The sequence below is a fragment of the Cavia porcellus genome, unplaced genomic scaffold (genome assembly GCF_034190915.1).
Source record: "Cavia porcellus strain 051 isolate PalLab524CR breed Dunkin Hartley unplaced genomic scaffold, mCavPor4.1 scaffold_6, whole genome shotgun sequence".
Lineage (NCBI taxonomy): Eukaryota > Metazoa > Chordata > Mammalia > Rodentia > Caviidae > Cavia > Cavia porcellus.
Genome location: NW_026947489.1, coordinates 63,171,333 through 63,194,947, shown reverse-complemented (window position 1 = coordinate 63,194,947; position 23,615 = coordinate 63,171,333). Strand labels below are relative to the sequence as shown.

General features: G+C 37.4%; 1 protein-coding gene across 1 annotated transcript in view; it reads right to left on the bottom strand.

Annotated features, from left to right (window-relative positions):
• The window catches only part of Ppm1e (protein phosphatase, Mg2+/Mn2+ dependent 1E), a 157,585-nt gene that overhangs the window by 12,856 nt on the left and 121,114 nt on the right, over positions 1–23,615 (bottom strand). The window contains exons 2-4 of the mRNA XM_003469446.5: positions 11,137–11,255; positions 4,902–5,101; positions 1,373–1,561 (exon numbers count right to left, since the gene is read on the bottom strand). Of these exons, the coding sequence (XP_003469494.2) occupies positions 1,373–1,561; positions 4,902–5,101; positions 11,137–11,255 (508 nt within the window). The remainder of the gene's footprint in view (positions 1–1,372; positions 1,562–4,901; positions 5,102–11,136; positions 11,256–23,615) is intronic.

Here is a 23,615-nt window from a genome sequence, read left to right as displayed (position 1 = left end):
CAAGAAGGAGCAAAGTAACTGCTGAGACAAACCTGAGTTGTTCAAGGGAACTGTTGGTAGAACTGAGAGATACCAGGAGCCTGACAAAACAAAGGAGGTAAATGGGGAAGCCACAATTTTGAGAATAGGAATAAGCTAGAGGAATAAGAATAAACTAGAGAATGAAAAAACAAAATGATTCTCTTTGTTTTACGGTAGTGATTACAGATCACCTATAAAGGGGCCACTCTTTTCCTCAAGTTAAAACTTCAGAGCCAGCAGCAGCTTCAAGAAAGACCAAGCAGAATACTGATGCTCATGAGATTGGGAAGGTCTTAAGCCAAGAGTTGCATTTTATTTTCTAGCCCCACTTCAATATGTAGTGGTTAATTTAAAGAATTTGCATATTAAATCAAACTTGGGGGTTGGAGTATAGATACAGAATATTTCTCCAATACCAAACACTTCTGAGTAACAATCTTAATGCTTAATCCTACTACTGCTTGTGAGATCAAAGAAATAGATTAAGTGATTACTCTGATCTGTCCAATTACATTTAAAGAGATAAATTTAAGCCATGCCGCAAGAGTGTTATTTTCTGTGTGTATCTAATTCTGTAATTTTAAATATTAAATTTTTTTCTATTGGCCCTCAGTTAAAAATTCAGTATAGAGTACTGTAGTTAATTATATGCTGATACCCAGAATAATCATTAAACTTTTTTTAACTTTTAGATCTTATTATAGAGCCCCTGAATTTCATTCAGAGTAAAAAACACTTAGGTCTGGTTAACCTTAGCAATATAGCATATGAGTTCTGACTTTTCTTCTCATTAAGAAAAAATGAAGGATCATCTAAGGATTCACCCTCCCCAAGGAAATTTTCCCTCAAGAGACATTGAGCAAACACTGCCTATCCATTTAGAACCAAATGTATGGAAGTAATCCCAGTTTCTGTTTCTTTTTTAAAACCATTGTTTTTGTTTTACATTCCCCACATACAGAGCTTATCAGCAAGAGTACTTAGAGACACAGTCCTGCTGTGAACCTGACAGGCAATAGGGAATAAAAGAGGATAAAACTCACCCTCCAAACCCAGCAGTGGTTATAGAAATGAATCCAGAAAAGCCATAGCTTATAAGTTCTATACAGTAGATAACTGTACCCCTCTACAACTAATCCTGAAGAAGGAATTAGATTTAGAACTACAACAGATTGCTTCTCAGCCTTTTGGCTAAAATCAACAACAGAATCCAACACTGTGGGTCGAGAAAATACAGTTTGGATAATGCCTGCCCAGAGAGAAAAAAGTTCAAAAGAGCCCTTCAGCTATATAAAGCCTGGTGAACCCCAATACTGCACTCACAGACAGAAGGGAAGAGAAAATGGCCTACCTCCCTAGCTGCCTTCTGCACAAAGCGCTCGTCAGTGACCCGGAAGGCCCGGCACAGAGCTTCAGCAGGATCATGGGGGAACATTTCCTGGCGTACTAAGTTAACATGTAAATGAATGGAAGCATATATGGCAGCATCCACTCCCCCATGGCCATCAAACACTGCGAAGTAAGCTTGTTCTTCTTGGTCCTGTCAGTACAAACATGGAACAGTTAAGGGGTTGCATACGGTTTGATTCAAATGATCCAATTACCGTAGACATTGTTGCCCATCCTCGTTTACTGCATTTGTCGCTCAGATAATGAGTCTGTGTTTCCCTTTTCTAACATGCTCGACCAATTGCTGAAATACCTGAATATAAGGGCATCTGTGTTTGTACACGAAGCACTGGAACATATCATGCCCAATTAGCTCAGGCTGAAGTGCCCTCTCTTTGAAAGTTGTTGTCTTGTACCATAGAAACCACCCACATACATTTGCTTCAAAATTGCTGTTACAAAGTTGGAAGGGGAGGAAAGAGGAGGTATGAGGTAGAATTGAGGACTTTTTAGAATGTCAGAAAACAATAAAAAACAATTGGCTTTCTAGTGCAAAGCCAATTATGTTCAGCTTGTTTAAAATAGACTTAAAAAATATACATAGTTCTAAAGTGTAATACCTTCTTTGTAAATCATTCATGGTCACATTGAATTCTCACCATAAATAGCACAGTCTCTAGGTAACTAGGTAACTGAACTTGAACCAGACATCTAAGAGCTTTGTGTGACTCTCAACTCTGCTTCACCCCATGACTAAACCAAGATTTAGTTTCACGCTTTTTCATAAGGGCCACCTGCCAGAAGAAGTTCTTCCAATCTTTTGCTTTGCCTTGAAAAAGCCTAACCGTAAGTTTATAATTCAGCCACTAAATACATAGTTTACTTCATCTTCAGCTCAGGTGTTTCAATCTCAGGTCTGCTTTACTTAGGGGATCTGTGACTCAAGTCTTACAGAGTCCTGAGCTCCCTATAGGCATCGATAACAGTTAAGTAATGATTTTCATTTTTAAGTCTGTTTATTTTGCTTAGGCTACCAGGAGCCACAGAGGAGTTCAGGCCCTGTCACTGATCCTTGAAAAGGTCATATTTTCTCTTGTTTCTCTGTGTTAGGTAGAGTGGAGCTGCTATGTCATGGTGGTTGGAAGAAATACTAAAACAGGTTCATTTTGCAGTTGATATAATATCACCTATAGTGCTATTGATGACTAACTTACTAAAAATGGAATTATCTAGGAGTAACCCTGACACATAGAATTGCTATCTGTACTTAAGCAGTATTCATTCTTAAACAACTAAGTTTAGTATTAGAAAGAAGCAAAAGAGACCAAGTGGATTTTTAAAAGAGCTTCTTTTCTAAAAAACAAACAAAAAATGTATTGATGCTTTCCCTATTATAATTAATGAAAATGAAGTATAAAGAAAATATATATAGGGCTGGGGATTTAGCTCAGTGGCATAAGCACGTGCCTTGCAAGTGTGTGGTTGTGAGTTCGATCCCTGGTACTGATAAAAAAAAAAAAAGAAAAAAGAAAAAAAATAGATATCACATATAACCCATACCATCCATAGAAAACCATCAGTTATAGTATCTGGGTTGTTGTTGTTGTTGTTGTTTTGTCTTTTTGAGAGAGGTTCTCAGCTATGTAGTTCAGGCTAGTCTTAAACTCACTTTGTAGCCCAGGCTGTTCCTGCACTCAAACTCACAACATCCTCCTGTCTCAGTCTCCCGAGTGCTGGGGATTATAGGCTTGTGCCACCATGCTTGGCTTTTGTTTTGTTTTGTTTTAGGTTTTTCTAGTGCTTGGGAGTAAACCCAGGACCTTGTGTCTGCTAGGCAAGTGCTGTACCACTGAGCTAAACCTCAATCCTATACATAACATACTTTAAAAAATAAAATTAGAAGCATAGTATACATAAAATTTATGTCCTACTTTTTTCATTTATATTATCATTAGCATTTCCCTATGTCACTAAGTATTGTTCAGAGACACTACTTTTAAAGGCTTATATATCTTATGAGTATATTTTTATATTCATAATTTTCATATTGTTAATGAGTTATATTCATATTGCTAATGAATTAGGTCATTTCAGATGTTTTATTAACAAAATTATGTAAGACTTTATGTAAGACTTTCTGTATTTCTATTTCCTTTTTCTTTCTTAATTTATTTTATTTTATTTGTTTTATTTTTAGTTGAGACAAGGTCTTGTGTATAGTTTAGTTTGGTCTTCAACTCACTAAGTAACCCAGACTGGCCTCAAACTTGTGGTAATCCTCCTGCCTCAGCCTCCCTAGTATTAGTACAACAGGTGTATACCACTTCACCTAGTTCTGTTTTCTTAAGAATTAAAATGAAATTATCATACCAAAGGTATGAAAATTTACAAAACCTCTAAATATTTGTTGCTAAACTGTCCTAAGGTACTCCTTTATGAGTTAGGCCTTTGGATTAACTTTAAATAAGGCAAAATAAAAACCAAGTCAACAGCCAGCAATAAAGCCCTCAAATCTGAATATAATCTTTAAATAAGTATAACAATATGAGAATTGTTTATCACATCGTCTTTGAGTTAGATTTGCATGGGCATGGTATTACAAACAAAGATATTAGGTAATATTTTTATAGGTACCAATTACTAACTTGATCACTTATTAGACCTTGACAACTAAAAGTTAAATTCAGCCACTAAATGAAGGAAATATTGTGATTACTACATTGTAAGTTTTAAGTTATGGATAAATTACTACATTGTAATTTTTAAGTTATGGGCTTCAGTGAAGAAAAGAGGCAAGTGACAGATGAAGGAAACAAACCCACCTCTGTTTGCATGAACATAATACATTTAATAGAAAAGGAAAGAAGGTATCAAGAGAATGGTTATTAAGCTGACAAGGCTTATATCGATCCAATTTGTCAGTCACAAAGATTCATGGAATATGATTTCAACCACTTTCTATCGTAGGCACCAAGATTTTAAAAAGAAAATCACATGAAATAAAAAAAAAATGTTTCAACCTTAAATGTTTGAGTTTTGTGTTGTAGGGACTTAACAAATAGCATTTAATTATACTATAGAAATATTTTCTTTATAAAATAGCTTTTTTGATGTCTAATACTTTTCTTTTTTAACTCATATGTTTATAGAATAGCTCTAAAAGCTTACACAAGAAACTGGTAACTTTCTTTGCCTTCATGGAGAGGAATTAAGTATCTGGATGATACGAGATTTTTATATTTGCAATTTTGAACCTTGTGAACCTATCAAAATAACATAATGGTCCCAGTTTTTATTTGAACTTACTAAAAAATAACATAAAATAGTTCCTTTTCCATAGTCTAATACAGGCAAATTTGTGCCACTTAGCAATCAGTTTTTCTATAACTTATTCAGGACACTATTAGAAATACATAGTTCTCCTTTTCCAGCAGGACAATGAAGGTGTTTGTTTTTTAAAATCTCACTGGTTCTCCAAAAGTGCCCCTTACCTCTAGGTTGAAGAGCATATTAAAGTCGGGAATGCAGACATGTTTGTCCTCCATTTTCCTGCGCATGTTTTTGATGGCATGGATTGATGTCTCATAATAAAGCTGGGGTCTCCTGCGGAGAGGGAAGTCTTTCACCCAGCTGCAGCAAATCTCGTGTAGTTTGCTGAAGACAGACCGGGCCAATTTCACAGTCTCAATCTCTGTGAAAGAAACACAGAAATCTCCAATAAAGAGCTTTATAAAACTGCTTTTCACTCGTCTGCTTAGGAAAGACAGAAGTAGGTCACCTTAGTCAGGTTCCTCTTTAATAGAAGAAATTCACCCTCCTCAAGAAAAATGAAATGCTGCTTCTAAAGAGACAAAATGACAGAGCATCTCTAGTAGAAAATTATCAGCCAGCAGCTGCCACTAAGATACCCTTATGTCATGAGGAGAAAACCTTGAGCCAGGACCAGACCTATTGCAAGGCCTGCTGATTTCAGACGGGAAATGCTCTGGGCCCTGCTCTCAAGTTCGGAGTATTTACTCCTTTTCAGTTACTATCTGAGGGCGGAGCTGCCTAGCTAGAAGAACGACTGAAAGATGAACACTGGCTATCCAGCCAATCAGAATTAGAAAAGGCCCATGAAAACAGACAGTTTGCTTAGAAACTACAGGAATGTTTACCTTATCATTTGTTTGTATCCCCTTCTTTCTTTCTGACCTCCTCTTTAACATAGTTTCCTAACTTTTCTCTCTCTCGTAAATGATCATCATTTGGAACTGAGTTACATATTTTTTCTACTTGATATATCTATTAAGACTTTAGGTAATAGTTTAGTCAGTAGGCTAATTAATAAGTTAAAAGTTTTACATTTCTCTAAGAAAAAAATTATTTCTGTGTGTGCAATTCTAGATAGAAAAAGGCAGACAGCAATCAGAGGAGCAATAGTAATAGAATTCTTCACCACACACGACCCCTAAAAAGAACCGAGTAGCTGGCTTCTGAGGTGAGCTGCATCCTTCAGTAGGCAGAGCAGTGTACAGGCCTGTTAAGCAATGTTGGATGGAACAGGAGAGATTGTATATCACACCCCTTAACCCTCTACTCAAGTCAAGATGAAAATATTGAGATAACCCTGGGAAGATAAGGTTTACTGAGGCCAGTATTTTAGAGGCTCCTCCTACATCTCAGGTTGAAAAGAAAAAACTCTATTGTTTTACTTTGCTAAATCAGATGTAGCTTGACAGCCTGAGAAAATATGTGCCAGATGGGCAATGGCTACAGATGTTTTCTCCAATCAAGAACACAGCCCCGAAGAAGAGACTATATGTTCCTGAACAGCCTGGCAATGGCAACTTGGACTCTCATCTTGCCTTTGCCATAAATCTGTGACCCATGTACCAGTTTCTTAGCAGAATTCTCTTAAGACTATATTCAGAAAACTGACCCCAAGTTTTCTTTTCTTTCTTCAGTAACATAGTATAGGATGGTAAATCTTGTTCTGTGGCTTTGTCCCCCTTAATTTCCTATAACTGAATTCAAGGGTACACTTGAAAGAGAAATGAAGCTCAAAGAGCAGATACAGCCTCAAATATGTACAAGAAGAAAACAAACAGCCCAGCTGAGACTACTGGGTTGGCCAACCCAGTACTACGGTTGTTTTGAGTTTTAGTTACCACGAGCTTTGTTTTGTCAGTGCTAAGGATGGAACCCAGGGCCTTGTTCCAATGAGCCACATCTCCAGCCTAGAAACTTTTTCATCTAGCAATGACCTACTTGAACCACTATAACCAATCTTGTGTCAGTAGCAGGGGAGACCCCAAAAGACAGCCCCTCAAGATGGATGTGTCTGCATTTGACAGTCACATCAGAGGATTATAAAACAGGTGAATTCAGAAACTTTGAGGAAGAATGAGATAAGGTTAAAAAAAAAAAACCATATTATTTACTGATAGGATAGTTTCCAGATTTTCATTATAATAATATAAACCATTATGTCATTCTTTATGTGTTATTCCATTATAGAGGCCTGCATTGTTCAAAGAGATAGCTATTAACTACCTGAGGATATTTGAATTAAATAAAATGTTAGGGTTTTTTGTGGTTTTTTTGGTACCAGGGATTGAACTCATGACCGTGCACTTGCCAGGCAGGTGCTTATGCCGCTGAGCTAAATTTGCTGGCCCAAATAAATGAAAATTTAAGTTCAGCTTCTTGGTCACATTACCTATATTAAAGTGCTTTCTCAATAACCACACGTGGCTAGTGGTTACCACATTGAGCAACACACTTAGGGAATGTTTACATCATTGCACAGTCTGCTGGACAGTACCGACAGCGATTAAATTGGTTAGGAGAAGCAATACCAATTTCCTCTAACACACAAGTAACCACAAGATCTGTCCGGGCTCCCTCTCTGTCCCTCACTTTTGTTTATTACATCTATTATAACAATCACATTTTGTAGCAGGGGCTTTTGCTATATTCGGTGTCTTTAGAATATTTTGTAAGTACATAAAATCATTTTTTTTTTTTTTTTTTTTGCTTTTTCTCCTTTCTTCCCACTTTGCAGAGCTACACCTGGAACCCATGTCCATGAGTGAACAGGCTTGGCAAGTCCTCAACCACTCCAAACCCAATTCTTTCTTTCTTTTCTTTAGAGATGGCCCTCTCTGTATTCAGGATACCCTCAAACCTGGGATCCTCCTGCTCAGCATATTGTTTAGCTAGGGTTACAGGATCACACCACCAAGAGTATCCTCTTCATGCTTCTTAATCATTTTATTCCTGATTATCTTATCCATTTGCTATTTTCAATCAAAACATTGCTTTAATGTGTTTTTTTGCTACCCAGAAAAATGCTTTTTTAAAAAACTTTATCTTGGTCTACATGTATTTTGGGGTAAAATGTGATTGAGATCTAACCAGCAAGAGAATTACATTCCTCTGGTCACAGTGAATAGTTCAGCAATGGAAAACTATGCCAATTTGGACAACTGGAGTGAATTTTGGGACTGATATAAGTAACAGCAACTGAGAAAAGCTCCTTTTATTTTTCTGCTCAATTTGAATTTGGGCAAATGAAGACCTAGTGTTTCTAAGTAGTCATCTGGCCATCACAGGAAGCCTGGTAATTAAATAAAAATGAAGAAAAATGCCAGGTTGCGTTGACAACATTTCAAGGTAGCTGCATGGCCTTTACCCTGGAGGGTTGCCAGTTAAAGCCTGTTTTGCTTCCTGTTTTTTGGGAGTTTGTCTTTTTGTTGTTTTTGTTTTATGTCTTTTTGAGACAGGGTTTCAGTATGCAGTTGAGGCAGGTCTTGAACTCATTTTGCAGCCCAGACTGACCTCAAACTCATAGTGATCCTGTGCTGGGATTACAGGTGTGTGCCACTACATCTAGCAAATCATGCTTTGCTGAAGCCAAACTGATTTGTGTCATTTACAATGAAAATCTCAGGAGTCTAGATGGTAGGTCATCAATAAATTACTCACTGAAAAAAAAAATTACTCACTGAATGAATGAAGTGTAGTCAAGGTGCAATTGTGAGGTAAGGTTTGGTTTGATTTTGTTGAAGTATTGGGGATTGAATCTGGGACCTTTTTGTATGTTTGTGTGTGTGTGACAGGGTGTCAATAAATAGCTCAAACTGACCTCAAGTGCATGATTCTCCTGCCTCAGTCTCCCAGAATGCTGGGATTATAGTCATGTGCTCTCACATCTGCTCTTCAGCAGGTTTTTGTACAAATGTTATGCAAATTATTTTTTCTTTGTGCAATTAAAACATTCATTTAAAAAAGCATTGGGATTATCTCTACTCCATGTGTTTTTTGTCCTTGCCAATTTTTATAATCTTTTCTTACGTAAATTTTGTTCATTTATATTTTTCTAGAAAATATCCAGGTTTTCAAATTTCTTTACACAAATTTTTTATAATTCTTTTGTTTGTTTAGTTTGATTTTGTTTGTGTGTGTGTGTTTGTGTTGGTGGCACTGGGGATTGAACCCAGGATCTCTTCACTACATCTCCAAATCTTCTTTCTTTTTCTTTTTAAAATTTTGGCACAAGGTCTCACTGAGTTGCCCAAGCTGGGTTTGAACTTGCAGTCCTTCTATCTCAGCCTGCCAGAGTAATGGGATTATAGGTATGCATCACCATGCTCCTTGTTTTTAATTTTCATTCAGTTTTTCGAATCAGTTTCAGGTTGTCTAGACAGCAGTTTACCAATTAAATTGATTTGCAAGGTCATTTAGTAAATAATGTTTTAGGAATAACATAAACATGAAAAGAACTTTAATTTTTTTCCCTTATAGTTGTTTCTGGAAACAACTAAGAGGGATAAAAAGGCATGGGATAAAAAGGCATTTCTGTGAGTTCAGGGCCTTTAAGCCAGTGACTACAGGCTTATAGTGTGTTCATTTCCCAATCTAATGTACAGATAAACAATATATTCCTATAGAGATTTTTCCTAAGTGCAGTTCACACTGAATGATTTGGATCAAGTAGATAAAGATTTGAAAGTACATTAGAATTTTAGCATAGTCTGAATCATGGAAAAAGCATGAAGACATTACTGAGTAATCACCTGGAAAAATATAAAATCAGAATGATCAATGATATCTATTGAAACAAAAACCCTTCATTTCACATTTGCTACCCTATGGGGTTCAGAAAATTCTTCCAAACTAGGCACAAAGGGCAGCACTTCAATCTTGCTACATTAAATATTCTTTTGTGTTCTGCTATAGTGAGTGGTATGGGACATCAATATATAAATAATCATCACATGAAAATAAAAAGGGAGTGTGAAAAAGTGAAAGTTGTCCCAAGAAGGAGGCTATCCCTCACAGCTGTACATTACTCATCAGTTGTTAATGTCATTGTACTAAGCTGGAGCTGAGTCAGCTGTCACCCTGGCTGCAGTGAGGCAGAATTTAATCTCTCTTGTCTTTTCAGTACATGCGTCAGCTCCAGAGGAAAGAGCAATGTTTCGTAGCAGGGATTCTATCCAACTTCACTCTGGAACAGTTTGGTTCCAGGTGAATAAATTATCTTCAGTAAAAACAGAATAATTCCTTCTTGATGACTTTCTATCAAAATCTAGAAAGATAAAGGAAGAACAAGAATGTTTATTTTTATATCTTCCTCATATTCTCTGGAATCTAGTTATTCAAATTCATTAATATATGCTGTATTCTTTCTGTACTATGTTTATAGGCAAATGCTTTACATAGAACAAATTAACAACTTTTAAAAAATTTCTAGGTAGTGGGTTGAGGATGTAGCTCAATGGTGGAATATGTGCTTAGCATGCAAATGGCCCTGGATTTGATCCTCAGCAAGTGGAGAGTGGTGATTTTTTAAATAAATCTTTAAGTCCTATCAAATATGTAAAAATTAAAACATTAATAAATATTTCTTTTTCAAGAAACTGACTCTCTCACCAGTGTGGTGGTGCCTGTCTGTCTACACAGCTATTTGAAAGGCTGGTGCAGAAGGATTAAAAGTTCAGGGTAAGCCTGGGTAACTTAGGGAGTGTCTCAAGATAAAAGGGCTGGACTATACCTCAGTAGTAGAACACTTGCCTAGCACGTGCAAGGCCCTAAGTTCAATCCCCAGTAGAAGAAGAGAAGAGAAGAGAAGTGAAGAGAAGAGAAGAGAGAGAGAGAGGAGAGAGAGAGAGAGAGAGATAGAGAGAGAGAGAGAGAGAGAGAAAAGGAGAAAGAGGACCTTATAATCATCTTGACAAAATAAGATGTTCAATGATCCATGTAGTTAAAGCACATATTACATATCTGTCATAAAAAGTTGTATTTATTGGTAAATACAGTAGCTAATATAATTAAGGTTTCTTGAACTTTCTTATTTTTACATCTGACTTTTTACTTGGATTTGTAAAGGTAAGCTAAAAATTGTAAACAGACTTGCTCAACTGCCATACACTTACCGATTAATATCTTTGCTGTGTATCTGTAGTCCCCTTTTTTCCATTATCTAGATATTATTCATGACAATTTCCTGTTGTTTCATTACATTCTATATATAGCACTACTTTTAAAAATACATTTATATTTTATCTTCTTCCTTTTTATTGATCTATTGGAAAAATTGTATTTTTCATCTACTGCTACTATATAATTAGCTGCTGGATAAATACAATTAGATTTAGAATTTTACAGATATTTTCTATGGATCATTACATATGAGAAGATTTTAGTATTTTTCAACAAACATTGTAGAAAAGTACATACCCACAGTTCCTTCTGTGCCTTCGGTCTCCTTTGGGATGTAATGTGCAGACAGGTCACTCTGGAGGACTTCATCTGAGGTGGCTCTGGCCAAGGCTGCAGCCAAAAAGGAAGGGCAGTTACTGAAAGAAAAATAGAAAACTACATTCAGTAAGAATTAGGAAGTAATACATTTATCAGTATTAATAATTACATTAATTATCTCAAAACATAATTATACCTTCAAACAATATTTACTGAGAGCATACCACATGGCAAGCACTGGATACATACTGGTGAACGACAGAGATGGCCCCTTACCTAGATGGACCCACAATCCAGGTTGAGACAGATGACAAACAAAAAGAATATAACTTAAAAATGGGACAAGTTTTATAAAGGAAACAGACAGAATAGAGTGACAATAGTAGAGAGGTGGTACCTACTTAGAATGGCCAGGAATGCCACACTGAAGGCTAACAGACTGAGTAGTGTGGAGGTGCTAAGTCAGGAGAGAACACCTCAGGCATACAGACACTCTATGAAACATAAGCATAGCTAAGGGGCAGAGCTTCAGGGAAGCAAGGTCAGAGGGACAAGCAAGGCAGTTACATAGGCCCTGTGGACCGGGATTTGGTTTTTTCTCAAAAGGTAATGAGAATTTACAATTTTGAGCATGAGAGTGTTTCGTTTATTTTTTTGAGACAATGCCTTACTCTATGTCCAGGCTGGGCTTGAACTCACAGCAATCCTCCTGCCTCAGCCTCCCAAGTGCTTGCACCACACTTCAGTTCCCACTTTTTTTTTTTGTAGTTGTTTTTATAGTGTTGGGGATTTAACCCAGAGCTTCATGTATGCCAGCTATAAACTCTATCATGTTTTACCCCAAGATGCATGAGTCCCCATACTATTTTATTTTATTTTATTTTATTTATTTTATTGGTACCAGGGATCAAACTCATGACCTCTTGCTTGCCAGGCAGGTGTTTACACCACTGAGCTAAATTCCTGGGCCTCCCATACTATTTTAGAACCTTTCCATTCTTCATAAAGATTTCTCTCCAAGTAAGATTTTATGACTACTTTGATTTTAATTTTTTGGTCTTTTGAGATAATATAGTTTTTTGTTTCGTTTTTGTTTCTTTTTGAGGCAAGGGTTTCACAATGCAGTTCAGACAGGTTTTGAACTCATTTTGTAGCCTAGGCTGGCCTTGAACTTAGTGATCCTCCTGCCTTTGCCTCCTGAGTGCTAGGATTACAGGCAGACACCACCATGCCCACCTTATAGTTTGATTTTTTGAGAGACTATATAGATATATAGAGTTCAAGCTGGACACTATGCAGCCCAGGCTGGCCTTGAACTTATGCCAGTTCTGCCTCAGTCTCCTGAATTCTGGGATTATAGGCATATGCCACCATGCCCAGCTTTTACTTTGATTTTTAAAGTATGTTAAAAGTAATGCTCCATAACTTCTAAAATTTAACTGTAAAAGGCCACATGGTTTCATCTTCATTTCTTTCTGTCTCCTCTAGAAGCTCCCTTGTAGACCCTACTCACCATTTTGTGAGGAAGTCCAGAGCAGCCCAGATGGAGAACAGAAACAGGCCCCTGTGGCTATGAGCTGAGTTTGCCCCTCCGCCAATGACCATCAACTGCTTGACATATAAGTATACACAGGCCTTCAGAAGATACTCTGGAACAAAGGGACAGGCTAATTTCTTTGCCCACTCTGAATTACTGACCCAGAGAAACAATAATATAATAAATGATTATTTTATGCAACTAAGTTTTATGACAATTTTTTACAGACTCACAGTCACTGAAAACCCAACATTTAAAATCTTGGTATAGCTGGGCAAAGTAATAATACTTGGGACGCTGAGCCAGTACCACTGTAAGTTTAAGGCCAGCATAAACTATACAGCAAGACCCTGTCTCAAAAAACAAACACCAAGCAAGCAAGCAAGCAAGCAATCATTCCTGGTAGATTCTAACAACCTGTTAAGACTGAAAAGAAATAACAAGATAAAACTGGGTGTTGTGGCATACACCATAATCCCAGCACTCAGGAGGCTGAGGAGGATCATGAGTTTGACTGACAACAGCCTAGGCAACATACTGAGCTCTAGGCCAGTATGAGAAGTGAAACCCTGTTTTTAAAAAGGCAGAATAAGTAAAAGGAGAATAAAGAGTGAATTATTTGGAGGAAATTGTCAATGATGTCATTCTATCAGAGACATCAAATAAGTAAAAAAATGAATACTTGAGTCTAACAGTATGTAAATCATCACTGAGGGCCAAGACAGTTTAGTGGAGGAAAGAACCATTCTTAGAACAGATAGTGCTAGGTCAATTGGATATACATATGTAGAAGAATCAAGCTAGGCCCTTCGCTTACACCACATTAAATAAATTAACTCAAAATGTGTCATCTGAGGCTGGGAACATAGTTCAGTAGAACATTTTGCTAGCATATGCAAGGCCTTGAGTTTAGCCCAAAGCACGAGAGTTGAGGGGAAAAGTGGTAACAATGTTGATGACTTCATGGAGAAATTGGAACCCTTCATATACTGCTCAGTAAAAATGTAAGATGGTGTTACTGTTGTGGCATTTTCTTAAAATTTTAAACATAAAGTTACCATAAGGCCCAGCAATTCCATTTAGAGATACATGTACAGATGAATTAAAATACATCCATACAAAGATTTATACATGAGTGCTGACAAGGTAGATTAGGGCTAGAGAGCATGCCTATCATGTGCAAGACCCTAGGTTCATACTGACTGAGCATGGACGTATTACTCACAATAGCTGAAAAGTAGACACACCCAAGTGACCATCAACTGATGTTGGATAAATGCAGTATTTTATACAATAGAATATTATTCAGTCACACAAAGAAATATAGCAATTATATGTGCTATGGAAAACATACGGTAAATCACAAAATCCAAGACCATTTATTGTAGGTTTCCATTTATCTGAATTGTCCAGAATAGCCAAATCAATAGAAAGAGAGTAGTGGTAGTTCAGGGGTGACAGGCAGGTTGGAGGAGAGGGGAGCAGGGCTAAGGTTGAATCTATCTTTTGTAGAGACAGAATTTTTCTAAAACATTATCAACAACTGAAAATACTGAAACTATTCAAGTGTACATTGTAAATGGTTAGTTGATGCTTGTCGAGAACCACAGAATAGGAGAGGTAAATCAGACCAGAAAGGATTGGTTAGTGTAAGGTAAGGTTTGCACAAAGGGGAAACAGATATAGGATAGTAACTGATAGGAGACATGGGGACAAGTTGTTGCTTTTTTTCTAGGACAGTCTATATATGTCTATATTCTGAATGCATATAAAGTGAAATGATCCAAGAAAGAGAGATTGGTAAGTAATGCCAGACAGAAAGGATGGCAAAGAAGCAGAGGTCTTTCTTTTTTTGTATCAGGAATCGAACTCATGACCTAGTACTTGCCAGTCTGGTGCTTACATTGCTGAGTTAAATCCCTGGCCAAAGCAAAGTTCTTTTTTTTTTTTTTTTTTTTTTAAATTTTATTTAAGGAGAAAAAGGAAAAAAAAAAAGCAGAAAAAGGTACAAGTTATACAGAATTTCAGAAAAAAAATAAACAGTAGGAAATCACTAGTTAATGGATTACATATTGTCATCTTAGAAATATTTGTTCAAGTTACAAAATTAAAGCATATAAAGTAGACATTCAAACAGTGAGACTGCAAACAGTTCTGTTCAATGATCCAACAAAACTCAGTAATATCATCGTCTATTTATACACTTAAATATACATGCAGTTATACCGTTCAGAGCACTTTCTTTTCCTCTTTTTTGTACATTGACTATTACGCATTTTGGGTTTTATTGCTCCCACAGTTCTTATTACTTTTTTTTAGAAAAGAGTAAAACCAAACATGACTTAACAGAACAGAGTCGGTTAAATCAAAAGGGTGGACATAATAGATAATGTAAAAACATAATACAAAGTGATCAACAATGGTTATCATAATGCCTCCCGCTATCTCAAATAGAATTGCCTATATCATCAGTTATAATAAAATTGAACAAAACAGTAAAGAATGAAACCAACAAAACCAAAACATTGGAGACATTACAGGTCTTCAAAAGTAGATAATAGTCAATCAGTATGGGCTCATAATGAATCCCACTATCTTCACAGCTGTTGCCTAAACTTTCGAACCTGGTACTATCAAGCAAAACAGAATAGAGGAACATCAGTCAGAACAAGATGGTGAGAGCAATACAGGGCTTCAAATCAAGTTAATAGAAAATTAAAGTGGGTTACTATAATATATCCTGCTATTTTTTTATTTATTTTTCCCTTAATTAAAAGGATAAAAATAAAAAAGTAATAAAATGGAGATTGAGATAAAAGAGGGCATAACAACAAAACAGTGCAGATCAAAACATAACTATTTAAGCAAAATAGTGTTTCACCACAAGATAATCCCGACATAAAAGTAGTTACCATAGAGTCTCTTTCCTTGAAATCTTTGAGTATAACTTCGTATACTGTAGCATCAAATGTATCAAAACAATGTAAAACCATTCAAGAGAATGACAGTATTACAGGGTATTTAGAATCAACTAACAGATAATGAACTATGGTTTCTGTATAATCTCCTTGTCTATAAAAGTTTTTGTTTACATTATCACATATAATAAAATCCAGTAAGACACAACCTGTTAAGACCTATGGAGAGAGAAGAACAAAAGCTTGATGGGACTTCAAAACAAGACGATACTAAATCAGCACTATCTATTATGACGTCGTTTTCTCCAAAATAGCTGTTCCTATCATCCAATCTTCTCTGCCTCATTTCTCTTGAGCTCTTTTTCTGGCATTAGTTTCTGCTCCATTCATTGTGGCCTCTCTGCCACTATTTCTGGATTCTTCATATTTTTCTTTTTTAGAATATCCTGCAGTATTCTCTGTAGAGTTGAATTGGTGGTTGCATATTCCCCTAGTTCCTCTTTATCCTGGATGCACCTTGTTTTTTCATCAATTTCCAGGGATAGTTGTGCAGGATATCTCAATCTTGGCTGGAGGTTATTATCTTTCAAAGCTTGAATTATTTCCCCCCATACTCTTTGTGATTTGATGGTTTGTGCCAAGAAGTCTGCTGTAATTCTGATGGGTGTTCCCTTGTAAGTGATCTGTTTCTTGTCTCTGACAGCTTTTAATATTCTGTTCTTATATTGGATTTCTGGTATTTTGATTATTATATGCCTGGGTGTAGCTCTGTTTGGGTTGTAGGTGGCTGGGGTCCTGTATGCTTCATACATCTGAATATCTTTACCTTTTGCTAAATTAGGAAAATTCTCCTGGATTATTTCTGCGAGTAGCTTTTGTAGTTCATTTGTTTGTATCCCTACCTCTTCTTTTATGTTCTTAATTCTTAAGTTATAGATCCTCTTATCATCTTCTAGTCTTTGTATTGTTGCTGTTTGTTTTTTTGTTATTTTTAAGAAGTTTTTCATTTCATGCTCCCATATTACAAATCTGCCCTCCAGTTCAGATAATCTATCCCTAGTTTCTTTCAAGCTGTTTTGCCAGTTTTCGATTGAGTTTTTAGTTTCGTGGTATTCTCTTTGAACCTGCTTCATGTTTTTTATGTTTTCTCTATTTTCTCCATCAAACAATTCTCCCCTCTTTTTCTGTTCTTCCATTCCACCATCTGCTTTTTCTTGGGTGGTGCTTAGCATTTCTCTAACTATTCTGCCTATGTCTTGCTTCAGGTCATTAATGACTTCATTCTTGAACTCGTCTATGAGGCTCTGGAGATAGCGCTTTATGTCTATTGGTGCCGTGTCTACTATTGCCTGTTTCTCAGGATTGGGGGCCGAGAATCCTTTCTTGTTGCCCCCTCTTCCCATATTCTTTGTTCCTTATATATAAGCATATATAGGAGGCCCAGCTTCCTTCCCTGTCGGCCACAGTCTGTTTGAATTGCACCAGCTAGGTGTTCCCGCCACAGCGCACCAGAGAGTTACAGCCTGGGCAGCCTATATGGGGCCCGCCCCTCCAGGCTTCACTGCTAGGGTGCACCTCCAGGCGCTGGGACCTGGGTTGTGCTAGCCTACTGGGTCACAGCCAGCAGTGTCACATAGGCTAGGCACTGCTCACTAATCCCGCTTGAGAGGGGGCTATGTCACTGAAGTCACTACAGTGCCCTGTTCCGGCAAGTCTGCCCAGTTCCAGAATGTCCTCTGTTGGAACCTCCTAGACTGTGGAAGAGTCCCAGTTTTCCTCACTCACCGCAACCTGATGCATGGCTCCCCATCCATCCAGCTCTCAACTCTGTTCACCAATTCCCGTTCTCAGAGCTTTCGCGCGTTTCTCTCCCTGCCAAGCTGATTAAGATGCTGCAGCGGCGGCAGGAAACCCAAATCGCAGCTTCCAATGGTGCGGGCTCCAGCTTTCACACTCAGGCTTTATCTGTTCCTGTTATAGCACCAGGATTACATTCCCAGTTGGTTTCTCTCAGCCCAGTTCGTTCTTGGGTCAGCAGGGTATATCTCCTCTTGATTAGGATTCCTCACTCTGCACCACTCCTGGATTCTAAGCTGGATCTCTCCAAAGCAAAGTTCTTGAGAAGGCAAGAAAGGATGATGTCCAGTCCACATGTCTTACCTTCCTGCCACTGGAACAAAATAGCTCGCACTCACAGTTTAAAGGAGGAGTTTAAAGGAGTTTCATCTAGCTCACAGTTTCAGTCCATCTTTCGGCTGGCTCCAAGGCACAAATAGGATGCCAGAGGAAAAACCACAACAGCCAGAAAGCAAAGAGAGTAAGGAACAGCCAGTGACAAGAATACAGTTTTCTACCTTCCCCACAGTGACCCACATCCAACCAGGCACCACCTCCTGAAAGCACATTCAGCTGCAAACTCATCATGGATGAATACAGTGTACCTGTGATCCAACTGCCTTTCACACACACAGGGCTCTGGCAGGACACTTTAGATAGAAACCATAACACCACAAGGAAAGACTGGCCCTTGATAGGCGGAGGCGCAATTCCTTACTTAGATAATGAAGGAACAAAACTGCTACAGATACAGGTAGATTTCTATAAGAAGAGAATTCTCATTTAATGGTTTGACTGAGCAAATACTAAGGACTGCTTTATGCTAGGCAGTGTTCTAAAACTCAGGATATTTATGAACAAAAAAGACAAAACCTGTGTGCTTTTTTAGAGCTTATATTCTGGACAAGAGCTTCTAAATGAACTGTGAGGCTAGGCCATCTCTTAAAGCTTTTCCATACATCAGTCAGCTGTAGTGCTTGTTAATAGTTTCTCATTCAGCGGGCCTGAGTGGGGCCTGGAAATTTTCATGTCTAACAGATTTTTAGGCCACATTCATGATGCTAGTCTGGGGCCCATATATCAGTGAGGTGGGGCTACTAGAAAACACATGAAGGAGCAGGAGGTATGATGAAAAATAGCAGACAGGAAATAGTCATAACAGAGTAGGACTATCAGCCTAAGATTGTTGATACCTGAGATAACTTTTAACTACTTTTTCTGATTGTGTGACTTTCTATCTATGCTCTTATGCTAATACACGTGTGCATAGGAAGAATCACCTTATTAAGATTTGGTATTTTTTTAAAGACTGTACTACAAAATGAAGGCAAAACCTAGGAATTGAGTATTTTTTAAGAATATGACTGACATTGGACTGTGGATTATACACTGGCTAAGAAAGATCAGATGAGTTGTAAGTCTGTGATCTAAATATAATTAAAGAATTGTAGGTGGGAGTACTTGGGCAGAAAATCAAGGACAGAACATTGTAGTCTGAGAGCAGGATACTTGTGTACAAAATTGTGGAGTTGGTACAGTTTTTGGTAATACAGTAAGATCTAGGTGAAACCACAAGTATAAGTGGTTTAGAAACATTCCAAGTCTCCAAGGCGGAAATATTTTAAAATTCCCTTTATCATTCATTTTAAATTATACATTATGATCTGTTGTGGATGTCCCCTCAAAGCCTCATGCGATCATAGGGCTTTTTTAGCGATGGCTGACTCTAGTGTATTTAACTGAGGGCTGTGCAGTGCTGGGATTAAGGGCACTGGGATTAATGGTGGTGACTGCTGGATCAGTTCACTGATTAGATTGGCACTGTCCTAATCCCAGCAGACTGAGAACAATATAAGGGACAGAAAGAGGCTTGACTCCTATCCCCTCTTGCTGCTTTTGCTGTCTTCCACTGCCATGAACTGTTGCCCCTCTGCCATGTATCACCTTGCCTTGAAGCCAGTTTATGATGGACTGAAATCTCTACAAACTTTAAGCTAAATAAACCATGCCACATAAAGAAGAAAAAAGAGAAAAGAAAAAAACTTAACTTTGGGTGTTGGGTATTTTGTTTCAGCAATGAGAAAAGTTACTAAGACATGCTCCTTAGTGGATAATGAAATCAATATAGAATTATAACCAACATTTTAAAAAAAAGATATAGAACAGCAAGCAGGATATATGGCCAAGTATTGTTCCAGGCAAGAGAGAGAGAGAGAGAGAGAGAGAGAGAGAAAATATACTATGTAGAACAGGACATGGTGGTCCATGCCTGTATTCCCAGCACTCTAGAGGTTGAGACAGAAGGATTATTGCTGTGAATTCGAGGTCACCCTGGGCTACATAGCAAGATCTTATCTCAAAAAACAAACACCAAAATAAATAAATAGCATACTGAATTCTAATTGTGGTGAAAAGTTTTTGAAAGTTACTGTTCTTTAACAATTGTCATGGTTTATGTCTGTGTCCCCCAGGCCTCATGAGTTTGCATTGTTCACTTGTGATTGGTTCATTGTCTAGTGCTTGGATTGATGGTGTCAGTGCTCCACCCACATAGGGGTGGAGCCAGGATGTGATGTAATGGCAGGTGCTGTTTGCAGCCTCCACGAACTGTAGCCCAGCCATGCCCCCCCTGCCTTAGAGCCAACTGAGTTTGGACTTAAACTCCAAAAACTCTAAGACCTTTCCTTTCCCAACTTTGGGCTTCAGGTATTTTGTCTCAGCAATGAGTAAAAAGTAACTAAGACAACAATTATAAAATAAATTGATGTGACCTCTTTAAAATCCATATGGTTTGTATTTCATGCTATCCTGATTAACTGAATTTTTCTGGGTGAGTCAAAATTCTCCTTCACAGACCTGAACTCTGTGAGCATTGCTTATCTCTATGTTTCTGCCATGCTTTTACTCTGATTAGCTGCATAGACTTCAAATATCTTTTTAAATTACATTACTAGGTAATGGGACAAGTTTTAGTGTTATCTTGTTCCCTAGAGTTCCAAAAGAAAATATCTTTTGTGTAATTAAACAATCTGGACGTACGTTCACCAAAGGTAAGACATGAAAACTTTAGAGAATAAGGCAAGAACCATTAGTCTTACTAATGTGTCATTTGCAGTAATTTTTAGTCACAGTTAATGTAATTTACTTTGTCAAACAGAATGAAAATATTTTCAGTGAAGTAGGGAAGAGGATTAGCTGACTAATAGCTAGATATAAAACATCTCCCTAGACACTTCTCCAACATCAGCTATTCATACCTGTCAGAAAGCTAGAACACTTAGCATGAATAACTTTTTATGGTTTTGACTCAACTGAAGTGATTGTTTCTGAAAAATTAGAATTGCAGATATATTTTAAAGCCTAGTCACATCAGAGAATATTTGATACACCTCAAATAAAAGCTTATCATTTATGCTTGTCATTTTAGGAGAATTATCAAGAGTGACTAACATGATAATAAGATAGAAAACTGCTTCTAATTTCTCTTAAAATTCTTGAAGGAGCTTGATACTGAATCTTTTCAAGTCTGGCAAATAAGCATAGCAAATATCAGAAGTGGGCCAATATTCATGGCAGTTTGGAGAACTAGGTTTAAAAATGTTACTGTTCTTGGAATACTGCTGACATTCAGCATTATTAAATTTTTTAAACTTTTGCAATTTGCATCTTTGAGTGGACTGGACATTTAAAGTCAAATTAGAGCCAGTTGTGGTGGCACACACCTGTAGTTCCAGCTACCCAAGGCGACTTGGTCAGGAAGATCACAGGTTTAAGGTCAGCCTGTGCAAAAGTAAGACTCTGTCTCAAAAAAATCAAAGCAAACCAGGGACAGTGGTGTAAGTCTAATCCCAGCACTTAAGAGGCTGAGGCAGGAGGATCACTCTTTGAGGCCAGCCAGGGCTATGTAGTGAGTTCAGGGTCAGCCTGAACTATATTGTGAGTCCCTATCTTCTCCTCTAAAAAAGCAAACAAAGGGAAAAAACTCTCAAGTCAAATTAATCTTGTTAGGACTCTTAAATATGGTTCAAGAATAATGCATTGAATTATAGGTAGGTAGTCAATATGATATATATGTATGTATAAGCAGATATTTTGAAATGTTTTCTGTCCTTCAGGTAATTCATATCCTTGAAGAAGAGGAAATGAGCTTTTGTACTCATCTATTTGTTATTTTTTTTTGTTTTAGGTATAGATTTTCTATAGTCATAGATAAAAATAAAATCTGGTCTATTTTATCTTTAAGTCATATTTAAATTATTTATATAAATACTTTTTAACAATGTTGAAAAAAACCACTAATTAGGGATCCATTTAGTTTTGCCTTTATGTTTCATCACATTAAGTAAAATAGTCCACTTTATTAAAGCTGTTCATATCAATGAATACATGAATGTATATTTGAATTTCTGGATGCTGATTTTTTCAATATTATACATTGTAAAGCAGAAAACCAGTCTCTATTAAAGTTTCATAAATTGAGCTCAGTAAACAAAGCACAGAGTTCTGTGCTAAGCTAACAATAAATGTTCTTCAGATATGCACCAAAACCCCCATAAAATTAGGACTCATGAATGTTCTGATTGTTCTTTCCTGCTATTCACATTAGCTAGCATCATCTTTATTCACCAAATATTTATCTGGGTAAGTCAAACTTAATTCTTCAATTATATTTCCTCCCCACCTCGTTGAGCTTTTTCAAGCAAGGTCTCACTACATAATTCAGGCTGGCCTCATATTCACTATGTACCCTATGCCAGCCTCAAACTACCAGTGATCTTCCCACCTTCGTCTCTTGAGTATGAGAATTTTAGAGGGGTGCCACCATGCCTGGCTTTCAATTATATTTCAAAAATAATAGCTGAGATTATTACTCAGTGGCAGAAGGTGTGTTTAGTGTGTGCAAAGATTTGGGTTGGATCCTGATATGGATTAAAAACTGGCAATCAATTTAACAAAAGCTGAACTAAATCTTCATGGTGCTGAGTGTAGATGGCCCACCTGAGGAAAGTTGCCAGCATAAAAGGAGACATGGAGCAAAAGAGGGATGTGTTGTGGGTTCTCTTAAATGTTGTTATTTGGAGTTGTTTGTTCTCCAGGAGGAGCTTGTCATGCTGGCTTCCCTGATATGAACTTGACCATTATTATTGGAGGAGCTTGGACCTTGTTGAGAGTAGCTGTGGTTTACTTTGGGGGAGCTCTGCTCCTTACATTGAGCATTGCTTCCTGGCTCCAGAGTGGAAGATGTGTGTTGTTTAATCTCCAGGAGAAGCTTGTCACACTGGCTTTCTGACATGTACTTGACGGTTTTATCATTGGAGGAGCTCAGGACCTCATGGTCGCTAAAGATGGCTGTGGTAAGTTTCAGGGAAGCCTTGGTTCTTATTTTGACTGCTGCATCTTGGCTCTACTGTGGAACCTTCAACTTACTGGCACAGACCCTTCATCCCATTGGCAGAGACTTTCTAGCATCCACCACTGACCTTTGGGCCTTCCCAGAGCGAATCTGTAAAACAGACTTGCTTTTTTATTATGGGCTCTAGGTCTTCAGCTGGACTCATGCAGGACATTGCTGTGGGATCCAGGCCCTTGGCTCTATTTTCTAGGTCTTTAGTGTTGTGTATAGATTTCTTGCACTTTCTTGTATTTAACACTGGGTGACCCATCATAAAATAATATTGTAAGTTCTGTGTCCTGTATGTAATTGTTCTCCTTGCAACTCTTGACTACAATAGATTCCCAATATCCCTACATATCAAATAGGCATAGCTCACAGGATGTTTGATGAAAGACTTTAAATTATAAATATATAGCTACATCTTAATAATGACCATCAATATTCAGTACTTGTTGATGTTTATGTAAATTTTTTAGTTTGCTGCAGTATCTGAGGTAGTATTTAAGGAAACAGATGTTAATCATTATCGGAACTAAGCATCAAACTTAGGGCTACAGGGTAGCTCAGCAGTACAGAAATGTACTAGCCATGTGTGAGACCCAAGGTTCAATTTCCAGCACACACACAATCAAATAGAAAATCAGAATAAGCATGGAAAAGCATAATTTTATTACTAAGTATTTCTTATGCTCTACATGAATATTTATTTCTTTTTTAATTTTTTTGGTATGGGGAATCAAACTTACTACCTTGCACTTGCCAGGTAGGCACT